At 40.3% G+C, this 24,976-nt stretch overlaps 1 protein-coding gene across 5 annotated transcripts in view; it reads left to right on the top strand.

Moving 5' to 3' along the window:
* The window catches only part of CRACDL (CRACD like), a 188,795-nt gene that overhangs the window by 115,320 nt on the left and 48,499 nt on the right, over window positions 1-24,976 (top strand). For 3 of the 5 annotated variants that reach the window (XM_016187571.2, XM_060187470.1, XM_007521875.3), the window contains exons 2-3: window positions 19,216-19,295; window positions 24,386-24,554. In XM_016187571.2, coding sequence (XP_016043057.2) covers window positions 19,226-19,295; window positions 24,386-24,554 — 239 coding nt within the window. In that variant the 5' untranslated portion in view covers window positions 19,216-19,225. Of the gene's footprint in view, window positions 1-3,689; window positions 3,714-11,603; window positions 11,674-19,215; window positions 19,296-24,385; window positions 24,555-24,976 lie in introns of those variants that run through there. The other 2 variants (XM_060187471.1, XM_060187472.1) reach the window with 2 other exon arrangements.

The raw sequence follows: 24,976 nt of genomic DNA on the forward strand, positions 1-24,976 counted from the left end.
ATCTTCCCCTAACATTTCTCCCCCTCTGGGAGTATGGACAAAAATTCTTTATGGAGTGCTGGAGGTGGGAGTTCTGGCTTCTGTAATTGCTTCACCACTGGACAGTGGATATTGGCAGGCCAATTCATACCCCCAGTCTGTTTCTATTTTTCCCTAGTCGGGTAGAACTCTTGAGAGGTGAGGCTCCAGGGCACATAGTGAGGTCTTCTGCCCAGGAAGTTCAGGATGGAATCATAGTAGCATCTGAAATTTGGTGGCTGAAAGGTGGTAAGATATAAAGCAGGGCAAAATGTGCCATTTGAAATGGAACTAGGTAGTCCCATGTGTTAGGAAAGGTCTCACCAGGTCATTGTTAGCTGGAAGGTTGACATCTCTCTCCTATTTTTTGTTACATATAGGTTCTTGGTTAACAGGTTTTCCCTTTTATCACTTAAAATATATTAGCCTCTACCTTCTTCCATCCAAACTTCCTGATGAAAATTCTGCTGATCACCTTATTGACAGAGCTTTATATATGAAACTGACTTCTCTCTTGGCTTCTTTCAAAATACATGTTGAATGTCTTTGAAGTTTAGTTGCCATATGTTAACAATGTGAGTCTGTTTGAGTTCATTATTCCCAGAATTTGTTGAATTCTCTAGATATTTATAGTCATATCATTAGCCAAATTGGCAAGGGGGTGGACTGGGGCTATTTGTATCTTTTCTGTTCCCTTCTCTTCTTTTAGGACCCCCATAATATTTAATCCTGATATGCTTGACAGTGCCCACAGGTCTCTTAGGTTCTGTTCACTTTATTCTAATCTTTTTTTTACTTTCTTTTATTCAGAGGCTGTAATCCTCGCTCTTGTTCTATATTCAGGCTTTCTGATTTTTTTCTTTGTGCTATTGAAATTAAATTGAATTCCTCTAATAAAACTTGCAGTTACTGTACTTTTCTAGCATTTGAGGGAAAGATTTCTTTTTATGTTTTCTGTCTCTTTGATATATTTTTTTCTTAAACATGCTCACAAGTGCTTTTTAAAATATTTATTTTATTTATTTTACATTATAGAGAATTTCATATGAGATAGAGAAGTGAGAATACCATCCTAGTACACATGATGTCAGGGACCAAACTAACAAACTTATAAGTCCCACCTCTTTACTATTTTCTCAACTATTGATATTTTCATTTTGTTACCCATTGTTTTCTTAATTTTCTCACTACCTCCCTTTTGTTTTTGTTTTTGGAAGCATCTTTTAAACAATCATTTTATGATCCTTATAAAGGAATTCATCCTAAAACAGTATCAAGTAATTCCAAATCAGGTCTGTTTCAGGGAAATTTTCTTTCTTGCTTCCTTTGTATTTTTTTCCTTCTGAATTGGTCATACTTTTCAGTTTCTTTGTCTTGCATTTTGTTGTTGTTAAAAATTGGACCTTAAAATCTAATAATATAGTGACTCTGGAAGTTAACTTCTCAAGAATTGCTTTTTTTTCTGTTTGTTTTTCCCAGTTATTGTAGTGTATCTTTGTACTGAGCATCAGCCTTTTAGCCATTCCCTAAGCATGCCTGGTGACTTTCTAGTTTCCCTTTGAAATGTGGTTGAATGTTAATATCTAGGCCCTTGATGTCTGGCTGCTAACAGAGGAAAGAGAAAAAGGGGAGGGGGCAGGGGGGCATTAACACTTTAAATCTCCTGGGGGGGGGGAAGAAGGGGGTTTCAACAATGGCAGCTGTGGGATACAACAATGACTGCTCATTTCTTTGCCTGCAGCTTGAAATCATAGCACAAAGTTCCAGTGTTTGAAGAAAGGTGTCCTTTTCCCCACTTGGCACTTTCAAAGTGCACATAAGCTGTTCCTTGAACAAATTTATATGAGGGGGGAGGTGATGGAGGATGCTAGTGTGCTAAGAACTGAAATTGACAAGTTAACTACAATTTACATATAAGCCTTCCCTCGGTAAATTGCAACCCTTCAACTGACTCTTGAGTTCTAAGATTCTAAGATAATCATGTGAGACAGATTCTTCCAACAGTGTAGCTGTTGTTTAGGTGGAAGACCAATTTCTGGTGCTTCCCCCTTAGCTCACTTTCTAGAATATCATAGAGATGTATGTGTTTATTTCTTTTGGGTTGATACCAGGAGGAGAATAGTTGGGCTGAATTGTACCTTTTTTCTTTCTTTTTTTTTTTTTTAAATTTTTTATTTATAAAAAGGAAACATTGACAAAACCATAGGCTAAGAGGGGTACAACTTCACACAATTCCTACCACCAGACCTCCGTTTTCCCTCCCCTCCCCTGATAGCTTTCCTATTCTTGAACCCTCTTGGAGTATGGACCCAAGATCATTGTGGGATGTAGAAGGTGGAAGGTCTGGTTCTGTAATTGATTCCCCGCTGAACATGGGCATTGACAGGTCGATCCATACTCCCAGCCTGTCTCTCTCTTTCCCTAGTGGGAAAGGGCTCTGGGGAAGCAGAGCTCCAAGGCACATTGGTGGGGTTGTCTGTCCAGAGAAGTCTGGTCGCATCCTGCTAACATTTGGGAACTTGGTGGCTGAAAAGAAAGTTAACATACAAAGCCAAACAAACAAATTGTTGACCAATCATGAACCTAAAGGCTGGAATAGTGCAGATGAAGTGTTGGGGGGGGGGGGTTCCTCCATTTTGTAGATAGCTAGTGGGCATATTTTAGTTATGTTTCAAGGGACTGTAGCTATACTAGTGTTTGTTTGTTTTTTTTTCTTTTTGCCTGAGCCTGAAATCTGATATGCAGGTGGATCCAAGTTATTGTCTGGGAAGATGATGTCATGACTGGAAAAAGGACCAGAAAGCTGGATCAGGGAAGAGAGTAGCTCCCTAATATGGGAAAGGGGTATAAATATTGTTGACTGTAAACCCCATCAATTTGATGTGAGCTGGGGCCTATAATTAGCTTAGGAGCCTGTGTGACCTCTGCATCCCTGTAGATCTGAGCTCACATTCTGTGGTCATGAGTAGGAACATTCCATGCTGCCCCAGTATTGACCCATCTTCCTCAGGTGTAGCATAGAGTATGTTGTCCATCCTCCTTTCAGAGGATGGAACATTCTCTACCATTGTTGACCCAAGTTGAGGGCAAAGTCCTATGGGGGCCCACAAAAGGGTCTATTTTGTTGTTCCTGATAGAAATGACTGGTAACAATGGAGAGAGGGATTTGAGTTTTAGACCCATCAAGACTATTTGGGAATCTCAGGACTTCCTGATTAGGGCCCCAGCTGGTGGAATGGCCTGATAGTGACTAAAGAGTCATTGTTAAAGTATGCCATTCTCTTGCCCTTATTCAGCTTTTTCAGTTCTTGCTTTGATAAGGTTAGCTTTGGAATGAGTGAGAGAATTGTAATAGGAAGTAGATGAGGAGGGTACCTAAGTCTAAGTGGACGCTATTTTATTATGAACTTTATACTGACTCACTGCAGACTATTGTGTATTTTTGCTTTCAGGTATATATTTTGCCCTAATTTATAGATACATGTGAACATATGCCCTATTTCATGGGACCTGGTCTATATCTAGGTTTTGGGACTTTGTTAGAAAGTGAACCTCCAGGAATGGAATTAGAGAATACCATGAAAGGAAAGGTCTCACCTGAGTGATGAGGGTGAAGGGTTGGCATTCCATGTCTGACGTCTCTGTACACAGTCTGAGGTGAAGCATGCTGAGATGGTACTCACTGTGTTGATTAGGTTGGAATCAGTGGATGCAACCTTTTTTTTTTTAATTATCTTTACTTATTTATTGGGTACAGACAGCCAGAAATTGAGAGGAGGAGGGGAGATAGAGAGGGAGAGAGACAGAGAGACACCTGCAGACCTGCTTCACCACTCGCAAAGCTTTCCCCCTGCAGGTGGGGACCAGGGTCTCGAACCCAGGTACTTGTGCACTGTAATGTGTGCTCAACCAGGTGTGCCACCACCTGGCCCCCCTTTTTTCATTTCTTTTTTTGCCACCAGAGTTACTGCTATAATTCTGTACCTGTAAAATGTCAACATTTCTGTTAGACATTTTCCCTCCTCTCCTTTTTTCTTTATTTTTGATAGAAAGTGAGAAAGGGGGCAGGGGAGACAGCATAATGGTTATGCAAACAGACTCTCATGACTGAGGCTCCTAAGTCCCAGGTTCAATCCCCTGCACCACCAGAAGCCAGAGCTGATCAGTGCTCTGGTGTTTCTCTCTATGTGTGTCTCTCTGTATCTCTCTCAAAAATAAAATTAATAAAATAAAAATATTTAAAAAAAGAAAGTGAGAAAGAGGGAGAGGGAGGGAGGGAGAGAAAGAGAGGAGATAGAAAGAGAGAGAGAGAGAGAGAGAGAGAGAAGAGGCACCTACAATACTTTTCTACTGCTCTTGAAACTTCCCTCCTTGCACGTGGGGACCTGAACCCAGGTCCTCATGCATAATAACCTGTGTGCTTTACCTGGTGAGCTACCACCCAACAAACACTGGGCTGCATGGTACTTTTATGATTACTGTTTTCAGGAACTGTTTTCCAAAAAGAATTTAACATTTTGCATTTCTATCAGCAGTTACTGAGGGTTCCAATTTCTTCATGTCTTTAGAAACCCTAGTTATTTATTATCTGTTTTGTTATAACCATTCTAGTGAGTGTGAATTAGTATCTCACTGTGGTTTAGATTTATAATTCCTTAACAGTTAACAATGATGTCAGTATCTTTTCATGTTCTTACCATTCCTCTGTCTTCTTATATGAATACCTGTTCAAATCCTTAATTTTTTTTTTTTTTTTTTTTTTTTTTACCCACAGGGTTATTGCTGGGGCTCGGTGCCTGCACTACAAATCCACTGCTCCTGGAGGCCGTTTTTCTCCTTTTGTTGCTCTTGTTGTCTATTGTTGTGGTTATTGTTGTTGTCGTTGTTGCATAGGACAGAGAGAAATGGAGAGAGGAGGGGAAGACAGAGAGTGGGAGAGAAAGATAGACACCTGCAGACCTGCTTCACCATTTGTGAAGCAACCCCCCTGCAGGTGGGGAACTGGGGGCTCGAACCGGGATCCCTATGCCAGTCCTTGCACTTTTTGTGCCATGTGCGCTTAACCTGCTGCGCTACTGCCCAGCCGCCCAAATCCTTAATATTTAACTTGAGGTATAATTGGCATGTAGCATTATATAAATTTCAGTTGTATAACATAATTATGTGATATCTCTATATATTACAAAATTATCACCACAGTAGGTTTAGTTAATGTTCATTTCAGATGTTTTGGTTATTGAGTTATAAGAATTCTTTACATATTCTGAATATAAATCTTGTATCAGATTTATGACTTGCAGATATTTCTCCCAGCTTGTGAGCTATTTTCATACTTTACTGATACAGAAATTTTCAAAGAGTTTATAATTTTGATGAAGTCCAACTTACCCATTTTTTTTTCTTGTTGCATTAGTCTAACCCCGGTCACAGACTTCCTGCTTTCTTAGGATTTACACTTCAGATAGTTGGAGGTAATTTTGGGGGCAGAAGTACAAGTTACATTTTGCATATGGATGCTCAGTTGTTCCAGTACCATTTGTTGAAAATACTAATCTTTCTACCATTAAATTGTCTTAGTGCTCTTGTGGAAAATCAGCATACTGTATATGTATGAGTTTATTTTTCTATTCTAAATCCTATGTTCTGTTGATATTTATGTTCATAGGTGTGCTGTACCACATAATTTTGGTTACCATAAATTTGTAATAAGCTTTAAAACTGAGAAATATAAACTCTTCCATCTTTTTCAAGATTGTTCTGTTCCCCTGTATTCCTAGAGTAATTTTCAGATAAACTTATCAACTTCTGCAGAATAGATCAGCTGGGATTTTGGAAGTGATTAACTTGAATTCATATATCAATTTGTAGAGTATTGTCACTTAATTATGTCTGGTTTTGATTCCTGAATATAGGATGTCTTTCCACTTATATCTTTTTTATTTCTCTCTTTATTTTATTTTATTTTATTTTTGGTGGTGATGCCAGATCCTCACACATGCACAATTTAATGGTCTCCAGGCTGGTTTTTTTTTCATTATTTCTTCTACTTTCAGATATAGATAGATAGGTAGGTAGGTAGGTAGATAGAGGCAAAGAAAAAGACAAAGATAAAGAGAGAGATATCACAGCACCTGAACATGGGCATGGGCTGGGTTCAAGTCTCATCACTAGTTGGGATTGCCACAGCATCAGGGATGTTCAGGTACAAGGTACAGGTGATATCACCTGTAGATAAATGAACTGTCTTCCAGCCCTGTTTTCTTTAATTTCTGTGTGTGTGAGAGAGCCACAAATACAGGATATCTTTCCACTTAATTATATCTTTTATTAATTTTTTTTTTTTTTACCTCCAGAGTTATTGCTGGGGCTTGGTGCCTGCACCACAAATCCACTGCTCCTGGAGGCCTTTTTTCCCCATTTTATTGCCTTTGTTGTCATTATTGTTATTGCTACTGTTGTTGTTGGCTAGGACAGAGAGAAATGGAGAGAGGAGGGGAAGACAGAGAGGAGGAGAGAAAGACAGACACCTGCAGACCTGCTTCACCGCCTGTGAAGCATTCTCCCTGCAGGTGCGGAGCTGGGGTTCCAACCAGGATCCTTACACCAGTCCTTGAGCTTCGCTTCATGTGCGCTTAACCCACTGCGCTACTGCCCGACCCCCTCTTTTAATTATATCTTGACACTTTGTGATCTAAAAAAAGTCTCTCAGTATTTTTTATATTTATTTTTTTACATTTATTTATTCCCTTTTTGTTGCCCTTGTTGTTTTATTGTTGTTATCGATGTCTTTGTTGTTGGATAGGACAGAGAGAAATCAAGAGAAGAGGGGAAGACAGAGAGGGGGAGAGCAACTCCCCTGCAGGTGGGGAGTGGTGGGGGGAGGCTCAAACCAGTATCCTTACGCTGGTGGTTGAGCTTTGCGCCACCTGCACTTAACCTACTGAGCTATTTATTGCCTGACTCAATCTTAATATTTGTGTATATAAAATCATGTTATATAAATAGAAGAGTTTCATTTTTTCCATTTTAATTTCAATGATTTTTATTTCTGTTTGTCCCCTAACTACCTTGCCTAATATCTCTAGTAAAAAGTTGAGTAGATGTCTAGGAGAGATAGCTTATGGAGAAAGCATCTAAACTTTCACCACTGAGTATGGTGTTGGCTCTAGATTATATTGTGAATGCCCCTTATAAATTGAGAATGTTTGCTAGTTTGTCAAGTGTTGCATCATGCAGTGGTTTGAATTTTGTCAGATGCTTTTTCTGAATGTATTGAGATGATCATGTGATATTTGTCTTTCATTCTGTTAATATGGTTTGTTGAGTTGGTTGCTTTTCATGTGTGGAAACTACCTTGCATTCAGAGATAAATCCTGCTTGTTTGTGATGTATAAGCCTTTTTATATGTTACTCTGTTGACTTTCTTAGTATTCTGTTCAGTGTTTGTGCATCCTTATTATGTCTGCTGCCATTGAGATAAGCATGTGGTTTTATTCTTTATTAATATGGTTATTTTATCAATTGATTTCTATATATTAAACAACCTGAGATAAACTGCACTTTTTATTTATTTATTTAAACTAATTTTTATTTTTTATTAGTGATTTAATAATGACTGACAAGATTGTGGGATAAGAGGGGTACAATTCCATACATATCCCATCCCCTCCCATTGGAAGCTTCACTATTAAAAAAAATTATTTATAAAATAGAAATATTGACAAGACCATAGGATAAGAGGGGTACATTTCCACACACTTCCTACCCCCGGAACTCCATATCCAATCCCCTCTCTTCATAGCTTCCCTATTCTTTATCCCTATGGGAATATGGACCCAGGATCATTATGGGGTGCAAAAAGTGGAAGATCTGGCTTCTGTAATTGCTTCCTTGTTGAACATGGGTATTGTCAGGTCAATCCATGCTCCCAGCCTGTCTCTCTCTTTCCCTAGTGGAGCAAGGATCTGGGGAGGCGGGGCTCCAGGACACTTGGTGGAGTCGTCTGCCCAGGGAAGTCTGGTTGACATTATGGTATCATCTAGAACCTGGTGGCTGAAAAAAGAGTTAAGCTATAAAGCAGCACAAATTGTTGATTAATCATGAACCTAAAGGCAAAAATATTGCAGATGAAGATTTGGGGGTCTCTGTTTTAGAAAAAGCTAGTAGGTCTATTTTAGGTATATTCCGAGGGGCCTATAAGTTTATTAGTTTTTGCCTGAGCCTGACAGCTAATATGCAAGTAGACCCAGGTTATTGTCTAGGGAAATGGTGTCATAGTTGGAGAAAGGACTAGAAAGCTGGATCAGGGAAGAGAGTAGCTCCCAAATATGGGGAAAGTATATAAATATTAACTGTAAACCCCATCGATTTGATCTGGGGCCCATAGTCAGCACAAGAGCCTATGTAACATCTGCATCCCTGTAGGTCTGAGCTTGCATTCTGTGATCACGGCTAGGAACATAGTAGACTACTAATTTCAGAACTCATCTTCATCGGGTAATAGGTAGAGTATGTTATCCAGCCTCCCTTCGGAGAATGGAACATTACCTACCATTGTTGATCCACATTGAGGGCTAGGTCCTATAGGGGCCCACAAAGGGGTCCATAATGTTGTTCCTGATGGAGATGACTGGTGACAGTGGCGAGAGGGATCTGTTAGAGGTTTAGGCCCATCATGTCTGTGTAGGAATCCCAGGACTCCCTGACTAGGGCCCCAGGTGATGGCTTTCCCTATTTTGGGAATATGGGCCAAAATTCTTTATAGAGAGCAGAAAGTGGGAGGTCTGGCTTCTATAATTGCTTTCTCCACTGGACATGGGCATTGACAGTTTGATCCATACCCCCAGCCTTTTTCTAACTTTCCCTAGCGAGGTAGGGTTCTGGGGAGGTAGGGTTTCAGGATACATTGGTGAGGTTGTCTGCCCAGAGAAGTCAGGTTGGCATCATGGTAGCATCTACATGCAACTTGGTGTCTGAAAACCATTAAGATACAAAGCAGAACAAATAATTGAATAATAAGGAATATAAAAGTAAGAGTATAACAGATGAAATTTGGGGTCTTCATGTTGGAAGAAGCTAGGAAGTCTACTTTAGGTATAATCCAATGGACCCATTACTTTACTAATTTCTGCCTGAGCTCGAAAGCTAACATGCAGGTGGACTAAGAGTATTGTTTAGGAAGATGGTGTCAGAGTTGAGGATAGGACTAGAAAGCTGGATCAGGGCAAAGAAAACTCCTAAATATAGGAAAAGTATATAAATGCCATTAACTGTAAACCCTGTCAACCTGACCTAGGATTCATGTCTATTCATATTTACCACAGGGGCCTTGTAACCTCTGCATCCCTGTCAGTCTGAGCTTAAAATGGTCACACCTAGAAACATTCTAGGCTGTACTCATTTCAGGACCAGTCTTCCTGGAGTGGCAGAGTATATTGACCCAGCCTCCCTTCAGAGAGTGGGGCAGTTTCTACCACTGTTGTTTTTACATTGAGGTCAATGTCCTGTAGAGACTCACAAGAGGGTTTATGATGTTGTTCCTGATGGAGATGACCTAAACTGCACTTGTATATGTTACTGAATTTGATTTGGTAGTATCATGTTGAGAAAGGGGAGACCAGGAAATAGCCCAGCAGATAAAGTGCATTCATTACCATGTATGGAGGATACCATGTGTTCCCTGGCTCCTTGTGGGAGCACTATGGACAGCACTAAAGGGAGTTCAGTGGAAAACAGAGTCAACAGTGCTAAGACTAGAAAGTTATAAAATAAGGGAGTCGGGCAGTAGCGCAGCTGGTTAAGCGCAAGTGGCGCAAAGTGCAAGGACCATCATAAGGATCCCGGTTTGAGCCCCTGGCTCCCCACCTGCAGGGGAGTCGCTTCACAAGTGGTGAAGCAGGTCTGCAGTTGTCTGTCTTTCTCTCCCCCCTCTGTCTTCCCCTCCTTTCTCCATTTCTCTCTGTCCTATCTAACAATGACGACATCAGTAACAACAACAACAATAATAACTACAACAATAAAAATCAAGGGCAACAAAAGGGAAAATAGATTTAATATATATATATATATATATATATATATATATATATATATGATTGGAGAAATCATTTAGTGATATCACACATCTGTGAGGCCTTCAGTTTACTCCTTGGAATCCCTTGAAAATAAAAAGAATAACAAGTGCATTATATGGTTTACCTGCTTTTTAATTCATCCTGCCCATTCGGCCAGGCACCTCTGGTAGGACCTGCCACCAAACTAGATGCGCAGATGAACAAGATAAGGAGTCTAGGTCTCTAAGTGCTTCCTCTAACAAGGGAACTCTGAGGTTTCTCTCAGTGTGATCTTGGAATCAATTTTCTCCAGGACATGGTAACTCCATGTTAATTCACTGTTGGCACTGGGAAAAGCCCAAGAGAAGCACACAGATTTGGACCTGCCAAAACACCATCACTTCAGTGTAAATGTGCATCTTTTTAAGGTCATGTTGCTCTGTAAAGAAAATATGTCTTTCTGCTGGGCTAGCTTTGTGGGTGTTTCTTCCCGGGCATGTGCTCTCTGGGTTGGAGAGAACTCGACCGGAGCCAGCCTGGGCTGCTGCTTACTCAGCAGTGCGGGAGAGAGACCAGGAACTTGTGGCAGAGTGGGAACGCAGCGCAATGCAGTGCCTTTATTGATTAGAGACAATGTCTTTATATTATCTTTAACCGAAAGTGGCATGTGGGAAAAGGAAGTGGCTAGGAGAGGGGGTGGAGAAAAGAGCGCGTGAAGGTAGAAAGCTTCCATAGCAGCTGTTTTGAAGGTTCTAACCAGTGGGATAAACCAATGCCCTGCAGGCAGGGCGGGTCTCAGACAAAACAGTGATTATGTAAATAGACCACAGCATCAAGCAATGCTGATGTAATGTCCAACATCTTTCAACTCCTTCTTAGTTTGTAAAGGGTCTTGATAAGGGTTCTTTGCTTTCTACAGTCAGGAATCAATCATGCCTGGAGGATTTCCTTAATCTTAAATTTGGGTGTGAAACTAGATCCACTTCTGTAATCCTACTGTTTTTCTTTCTGTTTGTACCTGTTTGGCTCCTCAGTTCCTCCATCAAATATCAACTATCTTGTTCATGTGTTCAGTTCCTTGCTTTAGGTATCAGCCCAGGCACTGGGAAGAGGGCAGTGGGTGTGGCCATCACTGAGCTTTCCTGCAGGATTCACAATGTTAGAAGAGAGGGGAATACTAAGCAGACATCTGACAGGCAAGTTATTCCTGTCAGTGGTGAGTGCAAAAAGGTAGAAGGGCTAGGAAAGAATACCACCAGTGGCCTGGAGGGTAAATTAATTAGCAGGCCTATCAGGCTTGACCCAAGCCTCCCATGCATAATAGCATACTTGGAGGTAGATGACCAGGTTATGGGCCTTTTTCTTTACATTGCATAGGGAAATGTGATGGATTGGAATCTTTAAAATACCATACTGAAATCTGTTCATATTCATCATGTGAGTAAATATGAATTATTGACATTTTGTAGATTTGTAAAATGATAAATGGCAGTTGATGGAATTCTGCCATAACCTGGGTGGTTACAGTTAGGGTTCAGAAGGGAGCAGCCCTCAAAGGGAGCCTTCTTTGAATATGAAATGCTCTGTACCCCCACTGAACTCAGTAAGTCTTACTTAACTTGAACTGAGCCCTCAGAAGAGTGGGGAGAGGGGTGGGACAGAGGCTGGATGAGGGGATCTGATGCCTCATGATACTGAAGAAGCAGGAAGTAGGAGGGCTGTTGGGAGATAATGGATATTTTCCACATTGCCTTTATTTATTTATTTGTTTGTTTGTTTTTGTAAAGAAATGAGGAGAATCTATTTATTATTTTTTAATGAGCCGTTATTTATCTTTACGTAAAGGGGCCTGTTAATTTTTTTTTAATTTCTTTATTGTGAGATTAATGTTTTACATTTGACAGTTAATACAATAGTTTGTACATACATAACATTTCTCAGTTTTCCACATAACAATACAAGTCCCACTAGGTCCTCTGTCATCCTTTTTGGACCTGTATTCTTCCCACCCACCCCCACCCCAGAGTCTTTTACTTTGGTGCAATACACCAACTCCAGTTCAGGATCTACTTCTGTTTTCTCTTCTGATCTTGTTTTTCAACTTCTTCTGGAGAGTGAGATCATCTCATATTCATCCTCTGTTTCTGACTTATTTAAGTTAACATGATTGCTTCAATCTGGGCTAAGATGGTGAAGTTACTGTTTTTAATAGCTGAGTAGTATTCCATTGTGTATATAGACCACAACTTGCTCAGCCACTCATCTGTTGTTGGACACCTGAGTTGCTTCCAGGTTTTGGCTATTACAAATTGTGCTGCTAAGAACATATGTGTACACAGATCTTTTTGGATGGGTGTGTTGGGTTCCTTAGGATATATACCCAGGAGAGGGATTGCAGGATCATAGGGTAGGTCCATTTCTAGCCTTCTGAGAGTTCTCCAGACTGTTCTCCACAGGGGTTGGACCCATTGACATTCCCATCAGCAGTGCAGGAGGGTTCCTTTGACCCCCACAATGTCTTCAGCATTTATTGCTGCTACCTTTCTGATGTATGACATTCTCACAGGAGTAAAGTGGTATCTCATTGTTGTCTTTATTTGCATTTCTCTGACAAGCAAAGACTTGGAGCATTTTTCATGTGTTTCTCAGCCTTTTGGATCTCTTCTCTGGTGAATATTCTGTCCATGTCCTCTCCCCATTTTTGGATGGGTTTATTTGTTTTCTTGTGGTTGAGTTTGGCAAGCTCTTTATATATTTTGGTCATTAGCCTCTTGTCTGATGTATGGCATGTAAAGATCTTCTCTCATTCTGTGAAGGAAGGCTCTCTTGGTTTGGGTAGTGGTTTCTTTTGCTGTGCAGAAGTTTTTTAATTTGATGTAGTCCCATAGGTTTATGCTTGCCTTAGTCGTCTTTGTAATTGGATTAGTTTCATTACATATGTCTTTAAAATTTATGCAGAAAAGAGTTCTGCCAATATTTTCTCCTAAGTATGTGATAGTTTCTGGTCTAACATCCAAGTCCTTGATCCACTTGGAATTTACTTTTGTGTTTGGTGAAATATAGTGGTTCAGTTTCATTCTTCTGCATGTTTCAACCCATTTTTTCTAACACCATTTGTTGAAGAGACTCTCTTTTCCCATTGAATAGTCTGGGCACGATTGTCAAAGTTTAGATGTCCATAAGTGTGGAGGCTTACTCTAGGCTCTCAATTCTATTCCACTGGTCAGTGTGTCTATTCATGTTCCAGTACCAAGCAGTTTTGCTGTTTGTTAGTTTATATAAAAGTAACAGATGCTAATATTAGCTTATAGTATTGTATGATTTTAAGAGTATAGTTATGTTTGTGTGTGTGTAGCTCACCACACCTACCACCAAGTTTCGTGTGTCCTCACATCAAATAAAACTTAACCTATTCTCCCTCTTCCTTCTTAGTTTGGTGGAGTTTATTCTCATCATGTGTGGTGATCTCTCATTGTGATTTTAATTTGCATTTTAAAATACTTTATTTTATTTTTATTCATATATATATATATATTTCTCCAGGTTTATTTCTGGGGCTCCCTTTTGTTGCCCTTGTTGTTTATCGTTGTTGTTGTTATTATTGTTGTTGTTATTGCTGTCATTGTTTCTGGATAGGGCGGAGAGAAATAGAGAGAGGAGGGGGACAGGGGGAGAGAAAGATAGACACCTGCAGACCTGCTTCAGCACCTGTGAAGCGACTCCCCTGCAGATGAGGACGCGGGGGGCTTGAACCAAGTTCCTTATGCAGGTCCATGTTCTTTGTGGCATATGCGCTTAACCTGCTGCACTACCCCCCAGCCCCCACTTTATTTTCTTTTATTGGATAGAAACAGAGAAATTTAAAGGGACGAAGGAGATGGGGGGGGTCAGATAGGGAGGAAGTGAGCACACACAAAGACCTAGCACTTTCTTACTGCTCATGAAACCCCTGTATCTGCCACCCCCTGCAGGTGGGAACTAGGGGTTTAATCCCAGGTCCCTGTGCATGATAATGTGTGTATGTAAACAGGTGCACTACCACCAGGTCCTCAATTTGCATTTTTTCTAATAATAAGTGATGTTGAGCAATTTTTATGTCTGTGGACCATCTGCATGTCTTCTTTGGAGAAGTGTTTATCCCAAACATTTGTTCACTTTTTTTAATTAGGTTGCTTGCCTTTGTTGTTGAGTTATATGATTTATTTATGTTAATTTTAACAATCAATCCCTTGTCAGATATGTGGCATACAAATATCTTCTCTCATTTTCTAGGTTACCTTTTTTTTATTTTGTGGAGGTTTCTTCTGATGTGTAAAAGCTTTTAAATTTGAGATAGTCCCATTTGTTTATTACTTCTTTAGTTTCCTTTGCCCACAGAGTTGAGTCTCCGCATATACCTCTTATGTATATCGCCAATCTTTCTTCTATGTATTTTATAGTTTTAGATGTAATATCTAAATTTTAATCCATTTGACTTAATTTTAATGTATGGTATTAAGTGATGATCTAGTTTTATTTTTTATATGTGACTGTTCAGTTTCCCTAATACCGTTTGTTGAAGAGGCTTTCTTTTCTCCACTGTGGTTTTGGCTGCTTTTCCATATATTAGATGCCTATGTATTTGGGGGGTAATTTCTGTGCTTGCCATTGATCTTACTGTTTTTGTTCAAATACCATACTGTCTTAATTTTTACTGCTTTGTGATCTAAAATCAGAGAACTTAAGGGCTGATGAAGTAACTCACTTGGATAGTGTGCTGCTTTGCCATATTCTTGAACCAAATTCTAGCACAGACCCCATAGCATAGAAAGAAGCTTTGGTGCTGTGGTCTCTTTCACTTTCTGTATCTCTGCCTCTCCATTTCTTTTTTTTTTTAAATTTTTAAAAAATATTTATTTTATTTATTTATTCCCTTTTGTTGCCCTTATTGTTTTATTGTTGTGGTCCTCATTGGATAGGACAGAGAGAAATGGAGAGAGGAGGGGAAGACAGAGAGGAGGAGAGAAAGATAGACACCTGCAGACCTGCTTCACCGCCTGTGAAGCGACTCCCCGGCAGGTGGGGAGCCGGGGTTCGAACCGGGATCCTTATGCCGGTCCTTGTGCTTTGCGCCACCTGCGCTTAACCCGCTGTGCTACAGCCCGACTTCCACTCTGTTACTTCTTAAATGTACTTATCTTTAATAGAAATGGAGAGGCAGGGAGTCGGGCTGTAGCGCTCCCACTCTATTACTTCTTAAATGTACTTATCTTTAATAGAAATGGAGAGGCAGGGAGTCGGGCTGTAGCGCTCCCACTCTATTACTTCTTAAATGTACTTATCTTTAATAGAAATGGAGAGGCAGGGAGTCGGGCTGTAGCGCTCCCACTCTATTACTTCTTAAATGTACTTATCTTTAATAGAAATGGAGAGGCAGGGAGTCAGGCTGTAGCGCAGCGGGTTAAGCGCAGGTGGCGCAAAGCACAAGGACCGGCATAAGGATCCCGGTTCGAACCCCGGCTCCCCACCTGCCGGGGAGTCGCTTCACAGGCGGTGAAGCAGGTCTGCAGGTGTCTATCTTTCTCTCCTCCTCTCTGTCTTCCCCTCCTCTCTCCATTTCTCTCTGTCCTATCCAACGAGGACCACAACAATAATAACTGCAACAATAAAACAACAAGGGCAACAAAAAGGGAATAAATAAATAAATAATTAAAAAAAAAAGAAGTCAGAGAGTGGGGCAGGACAGTGGCACACCTAGTTGAATGCACACATTACCATGCACAAGGACATGCCTTCAAACTCCCAGTTCCTACCTGTAGGGGCAAAACTTCCCAATAGTGAAATAGTGCTGCAGGTTTCTCTGTGTTTTTCCTTATCACCCTCTTCTCTCTTGATTTCTCTCTGTCTTCTATCTAATAACTAAATAGATAAAATGTTTAATAAGTCAGAGAGCTAGACACCAGTTGCTTAGTAGTGGTTTAATTCTCCTTATAGGTAGGGGTCTGTCAGTCTTGAAGGATTGGGATGCTCGGACATTGCTGGAAACTCAGGGATCCTGATGCTTTTGAATGGTGGTCGTATAGTTAGTTATTTGCATAGGTTGACGTTGTCTTCATAAGACAGAAGTGACACTCATCTGCATTTTTGTGTGTATTTATAGCATCTTTGATGAAAACATGAGCCTGCTGTGAGAAGCAAGCCATAGCAAACAGCAGCTAGCTGTTCTTCAAAACACGCGCGCGCACAGTGTTCTTAGTTACATTTTTGCACAAGTGTTTTTTAGCCCCATTTTGCATATGAGGGAAACTGAGGCTCAGCACTACTAAGTGATGTGGTGGAGAGACTTCCATACCTTTGCCTTCTTTCTTTGTGCCACATTGCACTCTCATTGGTAGGAAGGTGTTCAGAACATAAAATCTGAGTATGGTTTAAACTACCATGAGTGATGCTGATTTAACATTTCTTTGTCTGTGAGGTGACTTTTGCCTCTGTGTGAATCCCTAAGCACCCTGGCATCTGGCAGTACCCTCTCCCTTTGGACCCCACCCAGATGTCCCTCATGGCAGGCTGAGGAGTTGGCTTCCTCTTGGGACTCCTACCCCTCCCTGGTGCTGAACCCTCTTCTCTGTGTGGCTTTATCATCATTCAACCCAGAGAGGAAGAATCCTGAACTTATAGACCTGCTCCAGTTTCCTTGGAATGGAGTGCCATTCTGCTCACCTATCACCTCTCAGGACTTGTGCACACTCACACACACCTACCTACATGTTCTCAACACTTCCCAGCAAAGAATATTTTATTAAACTTTCCAGAGGAGACTGGACATTCTGAAGATAGCACCATTGGTTCAGAGCATTAATTGGCATAGCATGGCAGCTTCAGATTGAGATTCCCTGTTAGACATAGTAGATTGTTCCCTGGGACTTCTTCAACTTCTGGGGCTCTGGCTGATCTTGGATGGGATGTTTTGTAGTCAGGACCATTTTAGTGAGAGGCTCTGTCCTTTACATTTCCTGACTTCTTCCTTCAAGCATGGGACACAGTTCAGGACTTGCTCCTTCACTTTCAAGAGTCAGGGACCAGGTCAGTCTCAGTCATCTTTGTAACTTCAGGCCTCAGAAATGCTGGTACAGGTTGGATCAATAGTCAGCCAACACTGTAAACTGGTGTTTCTGTGTTGTTACTTTGGGACTAGGTAACAAACTTTGGGCCAATTAACTAACTGATTTTCGCTCCAAAATAGGAATGCTAGAAGTTCTTAGGCATTAAATGAATTAAATAATTCAAATGATATGCTCCATGATTAGCAAATATTTGCAGTTGTGATAACTCCAAATTTAGGCAATTGAAATCTCATGCACTTAGAGCTCAGTGGCAACCTGAGAGGATTGTGCCTGGGTAAAATAGTGACCCTGTCCAACTATTTACTCTCTATCTTCCTCTTATTATTCTGTTTCCTTCTCCATTTCTCATATATGTCAGAACCAACTTTGGCAAAGATCCATGACTCATTTTTTTCTGTTTATTTTGTGTGTGTGTGTCTTCCACCATTTTCCATTTTATGTTATGTACAAATGGTAAATATTAATTGGCTAAATATCTTGAGACACCTTTTTTCCCTTTTGTTGCCCTCATTGTTTATTATTATTGTTATTGCTGTCATTGTTGTTGGATAGGACAGAGAGAAATCGAGAGAGGAAAGGAAGACAGAGAGAGGGAGAGAAAGATAGACACATACAGACCTACTTCACTGCCTGTGAAGCAACTCCCCTGCAGGTGGGGAGCCGGGGGCTCGAACCAGGATCCTTAATGCCAGTCCTTGTGCTTTGCTCCTTGAGCTACTCCCCCCTTTTAAGTGTAAGTGTTCATAATAAGGAACTAAGCTGAGGGATGAGGGCCTGTTGCAGAAAACTGAAAAATTTTACACATTTACCACCCACTGTATTTATTGTAAACCATTAATCTCCCCAGTTAAAAAATATATAAAGAAAATGGCTTTCTATATGTGAATTAGTGCAGGTGGGATAGGGTGTACTATTTAAAAGTCAACTTTAAAAGGCAGAGATTGGTCAGTATTCTGTAACAGAACCAATAATATGATTTCCAAAAATAGGAAATTTTTAAATCTAGGAATCCAAGTTCATATAGATAAAAATGATAATGTCTGGGATTATTTGCTTTGAAATAACTTAGTGGGTGTAGAAGGGGAACAAATAGTAAACTATTTGTTGTTTATTTTCTATACTTTCATATCTACTGGAAATTTTTTAGAAGTTCAGTAAAGAACTCAGTGTAGGGGGCCAGGATATATCTCATATGTTAGAGCATATACTTTACCATATGCGAGAACCCAGGTTCAAGCTATAGGGTGGCCACATGGAAACATCTGCTCCATGAACCATGAAGCAGTGCTTTGGTCCTTCTCTTTCTCCCTCTCCCTCTCCCTCTCCCTCTCCCTCTCCCTCTCCCTCTCCCTCTCCCTCTCCCTCTCCCTCTCCCTCTCCCTCTCCCTCTCCCTCTCCCTCTCCCTCTCCTTCTCCCTTTCTCTCTCTCTGTCTACCTCTCACCCTATGTCTAAGGGGAAAATGGTCTGTTGGGAAAAACAGTAAAACTGGTCAGGTACAGAACCCAAATGGAGCCCTGGGGAGAAAAAAGGAAAGAAAAAAAATCAATGTAAATAAATCAATCCAGCAATAACCCTGGAGGCATTAAAAACAAACAACAAAACAACAACAAGATTCCTGGTAACAAAGGCTTCAGATCCTGGTGGAATTGGGATTCAGAGCCCTCTGATTTTCTTCTCCTTCCCATGACTTCTCTGGGAATATGGACTAGAGTTCTTTTGGGGTGCAGAATGTGGAAGTTCTGGCTTCTGAAATTGCTTCTCCACTGGTCATGGACATTGACAGGTTGATCCATACCCCTAGTCTGGGTGAATTTTTTTTCCAATTATATGTTTCCATTAAACTGTCCTGGTCAGCAACTAGATAAATACCTTTGTGGTTTCTATCTTAAGTAGTAGGCATGTTTTGGGCCTGTCCTGACCTGTACTCTGCCCTGGAATGTCTTTGCTGGGTGTGTACAGACAAGGTCCTGTGCAAAAAATAGTCACCACCATTTCAACTCATAACAGTTTTTTTTAACATGAGTTTCCATCTGATTTTAGTGAGCTGACCATGATATCCACCAGAGTGATGGATGTTAAACTACGGGAGACTGCAGAAGGTCTTGGGGAAGATAGCACAGGTAAGATCCTCAACCTCCCTGCTCTGGGAAGACCTCTCTTTGGGTTGTGGGAACATGAGAGGAAGGGGCTAACAGGGCCAGACTTTGGAGTTCTTTCTGTGGAGGGTTTTCAGTGAACTCAGATAGCCCTAGGCCTATGACAGCATGGAGAGCAATAGGCCTGTGTTATATTAAGCCAGAGACAGCTCTTTTGCCTGTCTGTCAAGTATGGAGGTAGAGTCATTTTCCTCATTCTTGAACATGACTCTATGCTTGGTTGATTTGAAAGCAAAAGAAGAGGAACTTAGAGGAATCATTTACTATCTGAGAGCAAACAGAAATATCATTAAGCAGTTGGGCAAAGTATAAGGCAGTTTGTTTGTCCAGAAGAAATGATGGTGTCAAGAAGGGAAGACTTTTGTTTTTCTTTCTTTCATTGCCATTAGGGTTATTGCTAGGGCTTGGTGCTGACACTAGTTATTGCTAGGGCTTGGTGCTGACACTATAGTCCACCAATCCTTCTTTCTTTTTTTTTTCTTCCCCTTCCTTTCTAATTTTTATTAGATAGGACAAGGGGAAATTGAGAGAGGACACAGGGAGCTAGAAGGAGAGAAGTCTAGACACTTGCAGACAGGCTTAACTACTTATGAAGCAGACCCCTACAGGTAGGGAGCAGGGGCTCAAACCCAGGTCCTTGCACTTGTAATGTGTGTGCTTAACCGGTAAGTCATCATCTCATAACATATTCCAAGAGTTACCCAGCTATAAGACTTGCCCACCAGTATTCATATATTGCTATTTATGTCTTGATAGAGTTTGTAAAATTGACATTCAAATGATTGTTCTCCTCTCATTGTACCTTTACTCTAGATTATGTTCATCTTATTTTGCTAACAAAGATCACTATCTCCTTCTTGTTTAAAGTAAAAACATGCAGTGATTTTAAAATCTCTATTTCATATGCCATAGATTTTTTTAACTATTTACATTTTAGAATTATCTAAACTCTGTCACATCTCAGTAGGCACCAAATAAACCCAAATGTAAGGTGATATTTAAAAAGTAGTTTACAAAAACAGTAGAGTTTCAAAGTATATGATGTCCCAGATCATAGACTTGTCACTACTTTAACCTAGAAAATATTGCTTGAACAAGTATTTCATTGGCCTATGGCAACTTCAATAGATGCTAACTTTGGATACATATAGGTGTCACCATGAAGAATCAGTTTTGTTTTGTGTGTTCCAGTTTTGTTTTGGCATTAGGGCTTCATATCTGCACAATTCTACTTCTCATTTTTTTCTTTTTAATTTCATATAGAGGTATTGAGGAAGAGATGGGGGGAGAGAGAAAGAGATTGATAGAGAAGAGAGGGGCCGAGAGACATCCCAGTACTACTCTAGCATTCATGAAGTTTCCCCTGATGTCTACATGGTACTCCCATGTGGTGGTCAGAGTCTCAAGCCTGGGTCCCTGCACATGGTAAAATGTGTGCTGTACTGGATGAACTATCTCTCAGCTTTGTGCCAGCTTTTAGAAATAGAGTAACTAAATATTCTTTCCCCCCAAAGGTTAAGTTAATTAGATCTGTGTATTATCATTTAAGTTTTAAACTTCTAGATAAGACCTTTTAAGGAATCTTTTGAAAGTATGATTATTGATACCAAAGTTGACATAAAAATAGTAACCCCAGAAAAGTAAGTGAACATAGTAATATAATTTATTCATTTTGGAAATCTTTAATTACATTTCATGTCTTCATGGTGTGGAAAGTGAGGGTGAGATAACAGAATGAAAGCTCTGTACAAGTGGGCTTTATAAGATAAGTCTCCCTATAACTAGCTGGAAGGTCACGGAGTAACAAAAACTAATTTCACATGAGTGAGAGGTCAGTACTTTCATGTAGATTTGTAGATTACACTGGTATCACTTGGGAATCTCAGCCCTTGGACTTGGTTAGTAGTGTTCTTAAACTGGATAAGACCACAGATTTCTCACAGAAGCTAACACTCTTCTTTAAAGGGCAGCACCTTCTATTTAGACTTCAAATTTTTATAGAAAATAATACTTTTAGTACTGTAAAAAAACAGTGAGAATCAGTCCTAAAAGCACAGGGAATAAAAACCAGCATGTTATGGTGGTGAATTGTGACCCTGCAAAATTCACACTTTGGAAATCCTAACCCCCAATATATCAGAATATGATATTAGTGGGAAGTTGGATCGTTGGAGGTGCAGTTAGTTAAGATGAGGGCATGCTGGGTTAGGGTGGTTCCCTCCCTAATTCATTGTGAATGATGTTCTTATAAAAGGAGGAAGTTTGGATATAGGCAAGCACACAGGAAGAACACTATGTGAATGTGAATATGAAGTTGAGCGTTCATGGTGATGGTGTCTGTAAGCAAAGAAATGCCAAAAGCTACTAGCATAGCACCAGAATTAGAGGAGAAGCTTTGAGTAGACATCTCCATCATGACCCTTTCAAGGAACTAACAATGCCAAGGGCTCCTTGATCTCAGACTTGTGTCTTCACGACTGGGAGACCATGCACTGTACTGTTTAATTCACCTGGTTCATGGTAATTTGTTAGGGCAACCCCTGTAAACTAATACACAGCAGAAACAAAAGGAAGACACACAAAGACCTCAGATGTCAGAATTATCAAATGTATGCTGTAAAACAGCTATGTATAGTATGTTTGAAGAAGACAAAATGCAAAGTCAAATTGTTTATTTGATTTTAATGTGCACCTCTATGTTCATAATAGCAGCCAAAATCTGAAGAGCTGGAGAGATAGATGCAAGAGACTTTCATGCCTGAGCCTCTAATGTCCCAGGTTCAATTCCCAGCATCACACTAAGCCAGAGCTGAGCAATTCTCTGCTTAAAAAAAAAAGTAAATTAGTTAATAACAGCCAAAATATGGAATCAAGCTCAATTCCTGTTGACAGACTAGATAGAGAAGTTAGGAGTTATGTATTCAATGGAATACTATTATGAAATTTGAGAAACAAAAGATGATATGGTATCATTCAGGACAAAATACATGGGGCTAGAAGTGATTATACTTGGTGAAATAAGAGATGAAAAACAATTACCAGATGGTTTCATTCCATCTCAGAATATAGACAACTAAAGCAAACGAACTTGGAAACACACACATACACACTAGTAACTGTCTCTTGGACTTTATGAGAACTGTGTTACTGTGGTTGTTATCAGAGATAAGGGACTGTGAGGCACAGGAACTTTGGTGATAGGTACAGATGCACACACAGGCTTGAAACTGTACCCTTGAAACCTTATAAATTTGTAAATCACTGTTAAGTCACTGATAATAAAAATTACGAGAAAAATATCATTTTGTGACTGTAAAGGTAAGAAAATTTTCACTGGGAATTAAGAAAACATTACTGCATTTCTTTTTCTTTTGGGACAGGAATTTGTTGTAAGGTAATGTGAGAACTCCTGCTAGAGAAATCCTAAGTAACTCTTCCCATTAAAGAAAGAACATATAAACTGCCTAAGGGGGTATTGGTACAAATAAAACATAAATGTCTTTTTTGTTTTATTAAGAAATTCAACTATAAGATCATTCCCTTATAAAACATATAAATTGTTATAGCACATTCCCAGACTATATTCACCTCCTGGTGATCTGTGATGTCGTGTCCTATTGTTAGTTCTCATAAATATTCAGCTGGAAGGGAATGACTTTGCTGAGCTGCTAATGTGAAATCACAGGATCCTGGATATGATAAAACTTTTAGGTGAGAATGAAGGAGACATCAGAGAAGCGGCTGTAAGGTGTTTAAAATTATATATTTGGTCAATCTGAGAAGTATGGCAGAATCAGACTCTGCTTTTTGTCAATTTCTCGCCTAAAGTTGGAAGCTCATCATGGCCTTTTGCCCTCCAACCTGCACCTCTTGTCCAATTGGGCCATTTTTTTTTTTAATAAGGTAGAGAGAGAGAGAGATTGAGAGAGAGAGAGAGAGAGATGGAGAGAAACTTAAAGAGACCATAGCACAAAAACCTCCTTCAGGGGGTTGGGCAGTAGCACAGCAGGTTCAGCACACATGGCGCAAAGTGCAAAGCGCAAGGACAGGCACAAGGGCTAGCATAAGGATCCCAGTTCGAGCCCCTGGCTCTCCACCTGCAGGGGGTTGTTTCGCAGGCGGGTGAAGCAGGTCTGTAGGTGTCTTTCTCTCCTCTCTGTCTTCCTCTCCTCTCTCGATTTCTCTCTGTCCTATCCAATAACAACAGCTATGACAACAATAACAATAACAGCTACAACAAGCCAACAACAAGGGCAACAAAATGGGAAAAATAGCCTTCAAGAGCAGTGGATTCATAGTGTAGGCACTAAGCCCCAGCGATAACCCTAGAGGCAAAAAAAAAAAAAAAAAAAGAAAAGAAAAAGAAAAAGAAAAAGAAAGCCTCCTTCAATGCTTTGGGGTCCAGGCTTGAACCTGGGTCTCATATATGGCAAAGCAGCACACTATTCAAGTGTGCTATTTCTCCAACCCAAGGATGGGCATTTCTAGTGATCCTTAGTATTTATGCCCATGATAAATGAAGTACTTGAGAATGATTTTGAAAAATAAGTTTTAACATGGTCTTATCATTATCAGGACTTTTTATTGTTAACGGTATATTTTATAAATCAAAACATGATTTCAGGTGAAAGTTGCTTGTGCTTTGATTGTCTGATAATGATCCAATGATTTATTGGATCTCTTTTTTTATTAAATTCTAAAATAAACAGAAATCAAGATTTGTTTCAGACTGATGAGATGGCTTACTTGGGAAGGTACCTGCTTTGTCATGAACAGTCTGGGTTCAAATCTTGGCTTCCATGGCTCTGGGAGAAGCTTCATTGTCTGATCGATTCAGACTGGAGAGTGGTGAAACCTCAGTCATGCCAAAAATAAAATAATAAAGATTGTTTCAGGGGTGCAAAAATGAGATGCTGTGTACTTACAGACTTCTGTGAGATAGAGGGACCCTCCAGGAATGAATAGTTGACTCAAGGACAGAAATCTTGCTTTCTCAACTTGAGAGGCACTTTTCACTTGCTTGATAAGTACACACTGGCATTATTTCTGCACAGGAAAGAAGAAATCCAAATTCAAAACGTTTAAAAAGTTCTTTGGGAAGAAGAAGAGAAAAGAATCACCTTCATCCGCAGGAAGTAGCTCCTGGAAGCAGAGTCAGGCAAAGAGCGAAGTCATTGCCATTGAGGCACTGCCAGTAGGCTACGACTCAGAGGATGAGCTTGAGTAAGTTCCCTCCCCGTCCGTCCCTCAGACCCTGCACTCCCAGAGGCAGGAGGGGCCTCAGTAGGACCCAATTTATTGTCTTGTTGCCTTAGTTAACTTCTGGATGCTGAGCCTACTGTCCTCCTATGTAATTCCATTTTGGAGGTGCTTTCTGTCTTTTTAAAATCAAGATTGCTGGGCTAGTGAAAGAATTCACTTGGATAGCGCCTTGCTTTGAGATGTGCATGACCCAGGTTTGAACCCAGTCCCCATGGCATTGAAAGAAACTTCCTCTGTGAGACTCACACCTCCAGCCCTGATTCACCACTCTCAAAGCTTTCCCCTTGCAGGTGGGAACTGGGGGCTCGAACCTGGATCCTTGTGCTTGGTAATTTGTGGACTTAATCAGGTACACCACTGCCGTCCCCCCAGTGTTTTATTTT

This window comes from Erinaceus europaeus, chromosome 3, assembly GCF_950295315.1.
Source record: "Erinaceus europaeus chromosome 3, mEriEur2.1, whole genome shotgun sequence".
NCBI classification, from domain to species: domain Eukaryota; kingdom Metazoa; phylum Chordata; class Mammalia; order Eulipotyphla; family Erinaceidae; genus Erinaceus; species Erinaceus europaeus.